The sequence below is a fragment of the Macrotis lagotis genome, chromosome 5, assembly GCF_037893015.1.
Source record: "Macrotis lagotis isolate mMagLag1 chromosome 5, bilby.v1.9.chrom.fasta, whole genome shotgun sequence".
Classification (NCBI taxonomy): domain Eukaryota; kingdom Metazoa; phylum Chordata; class Mammalia; order Peramelemorphia; family Peramelidae; genus Macrotis; species Macrotis lagotis.
In genome coordinates, this window is record NC_133662.1 from 67,659,738 (window position 1) to 67,662,188 (window position 2,451).

The 2,451-nt window shown below is 34.5% G+C and overlaps 1 protein-coding gene across 1 annotated transcript; it reads left to right on the forward strand.

Annotated features, from left to right (window-relative positions):
- Positions 1-277: 277 nt before the first annotated feature.
- Positions 278-1,267, forward strand: LOC141489296 (olfactory receptor 14A2-like). The gene has a single exon (XM_074190015.1). It carries the CDS (start codon positions 278-280, stop codon positions 1,265-1,267), a length of 990 nt encoding a protein of 329 aa, XP_074046116.1.
- The last annotated feature ends 1,184 nt before the right edge of the window (positions 1,268-2,451 follow it).

The following is a 2,451-nucleotide window of genomic DNA, read 5'->3' on the forward strand; positions in this document are numbered from 1 at the left end:
ATGAATATCAATACTTAAAATGGAGCATTTTTGCTTGTGAAAACATGCAAAAACATCATGATGAAGCCTCTGAGCCTGTTCAGAAACATGAAATGCATAAAGCAAAATACATGGGATGAGGTAACAGAAATGGAAGTTTAATTATCATAGTCATTTTTAAAAACTAAGTTCTTATGCCCACAATTTTTCCAATATAATTCCATTGTCTCATTTAACAAATGAAAAGATGAGGAAGATCACACAGAACAAATAGCTACTAACTCAAATTGTTTTCATCATGTTGCATTTGTTTCTGATCTCTGTACAGATAACAAATAGAACTCCCCACACCCAGAGCCCAGCCAACCTGACCATGGTGACAGGATTCTTCCTCAAGGGTTTTTCTAATACCCGAGAGATACAGATCTTACATGCCATGTTATTCTTGCTAATTTACCTGGTGGCTCTGATAGGAAATCTTCTCATCTTCACAATCATCACTTTAGATCACCACCTCAACATCCCTATGTACTTCTTCCTGAAGAATCTGTCCTGTTTGGATCTTTGCCTAATTTCTGTAACTGTCCCCAAATCTATTGAAAGCTCCCTAAGCAGAAGTTATTCAATCTCTTTCTTTGGGTGTGTGTTACAGGTCTTTTTAGTAATTTTATTTACAGGATCAGAGATTATCCTCCTCACAGTAATGTCCTATGACCGCTATGTAGCCATCTGCCAACCTTTGCACTATGAAACAATAATGAACAAAGGATTTTGTATGAAAATGTCAACTTCTTCTTGGTTCACTGGAGGAGTTTTTGGAGCCATGTATTCAGTAAGTACATTTTCTTTACCTTTCTGTGGTTCCAAACAGATCTATCAGTTTTTTTGTGATGTCCCTTCCTTACTGAGGATCTCCTGTGCTGAGACACACATTGCAATTGATGCGAGTGTGGCCATTGGAATCAGTTTAGGGATTTTCTGTTGTATATCCATAGCTATCTCTTATAGTTACATCTTCTCAGCTGTGCTAAAGATTCCCACAACAGAAGGTCGTTCAAAAGCTTTCTCTACTTGTCTGCCCCACCTCATTGTTCTCATGGTTTTCATCACAACTGGAGCCATGTCTTATCTAAAGCCACCCTTAGACCCTGATTCCATTCTGGATCTATTGTTATCAACATTTTATTCAGTGGTGACACCAACAATGAATCCCATCATCTATAGCCTAAGGAACAGGGACATGAAAAGATCTTTGAGGAAGCTTATAACCTGGAAAGTCTTCTCATAGAATTAATGCCAAAGACATTTCCATGATCATAATGATATTTTCATTGCCTTTCTGTTTATCCTGACTTGAAGTCTTTGTTTATGTAATCATTTCTAGATCATCAATTTCAGAAAGCTGATGTAGAGGGCCTATAGTATATTAATAAGTATGATTTTAAAAGTATGTACATTCATGGTATGGCATTGGGCAATTAGTATATGTCTCTCTTTTTGTTTCCATTTATTTCATTTCTTTAATGGATGAAGGTTTTGGATTGGACAAACGATTAGGCTTTTTCCAATTTAAAAAAGTATGTAGATGTATGAATAGCATTCTCATGTTGATAAATATGATGAGAACATTGCCTCGATAAATGTGTAATTTTAATATTTATCACAAGAACCCTATGTCATATGTAGTTCAAAGGACATTCTCATCATTTTGCATAAAAGAATAGTGAAACTCAGAGAAGTATGTGATTTTTCTGTTGTTCATACAAAGAACCAAAGTATCATACCCCAAATATCTGGATTACAGGATTGATATGAAAGTTTTCCAGGTTGTTGCCTCAATTTGATGTTCATGAATAAGTGGTTACCTTCCTCTTTTTCAGTACTGATACCATTATATATTCTCTAGGGTTTCTGAATGATTTCCAATGACTAGGATGGATAGAAAATATAAAACAAAGTTCTTTTGTCAATATGAATATTCCAACAGTTTCAAATTGTCAAACTGATGCTAATAACTCAGAATTGAGAAGAATATGACAATTTAAATGACTAATGCATGTATATGTACTTGCTATGTGCATAGCACTGAACTAAAACTAGTGATACAAATACAAAACTAAGAAAGATCCTACTATCAGAGATCCTAATAGAGGATAACATCTGAAAGATTCAGTTGAATTTCATATTGAAAAGCTTCATGATTCTTAGTAGCAAAGCAGAAGACAACGTCCAAAATTTTGTCATTAAAAAGAACTTAGTTAGAGGCACTTGTTTTGTAACACTTTAGTTAGAATAAGTGCATAATGTGGGCATTTTATGCAATGATACAAAAGAACAATAATGGGGATTTTTGGTACTGGGTAAATTACAAGAAGAAAAGCTCAGTCAATACTGAATTCAAACGACCTAGTAAAAAAGCATCATGAAAGAGATTGGAATTTTTTTTTTTTTGGTTTTTGCATGGCAATGGGG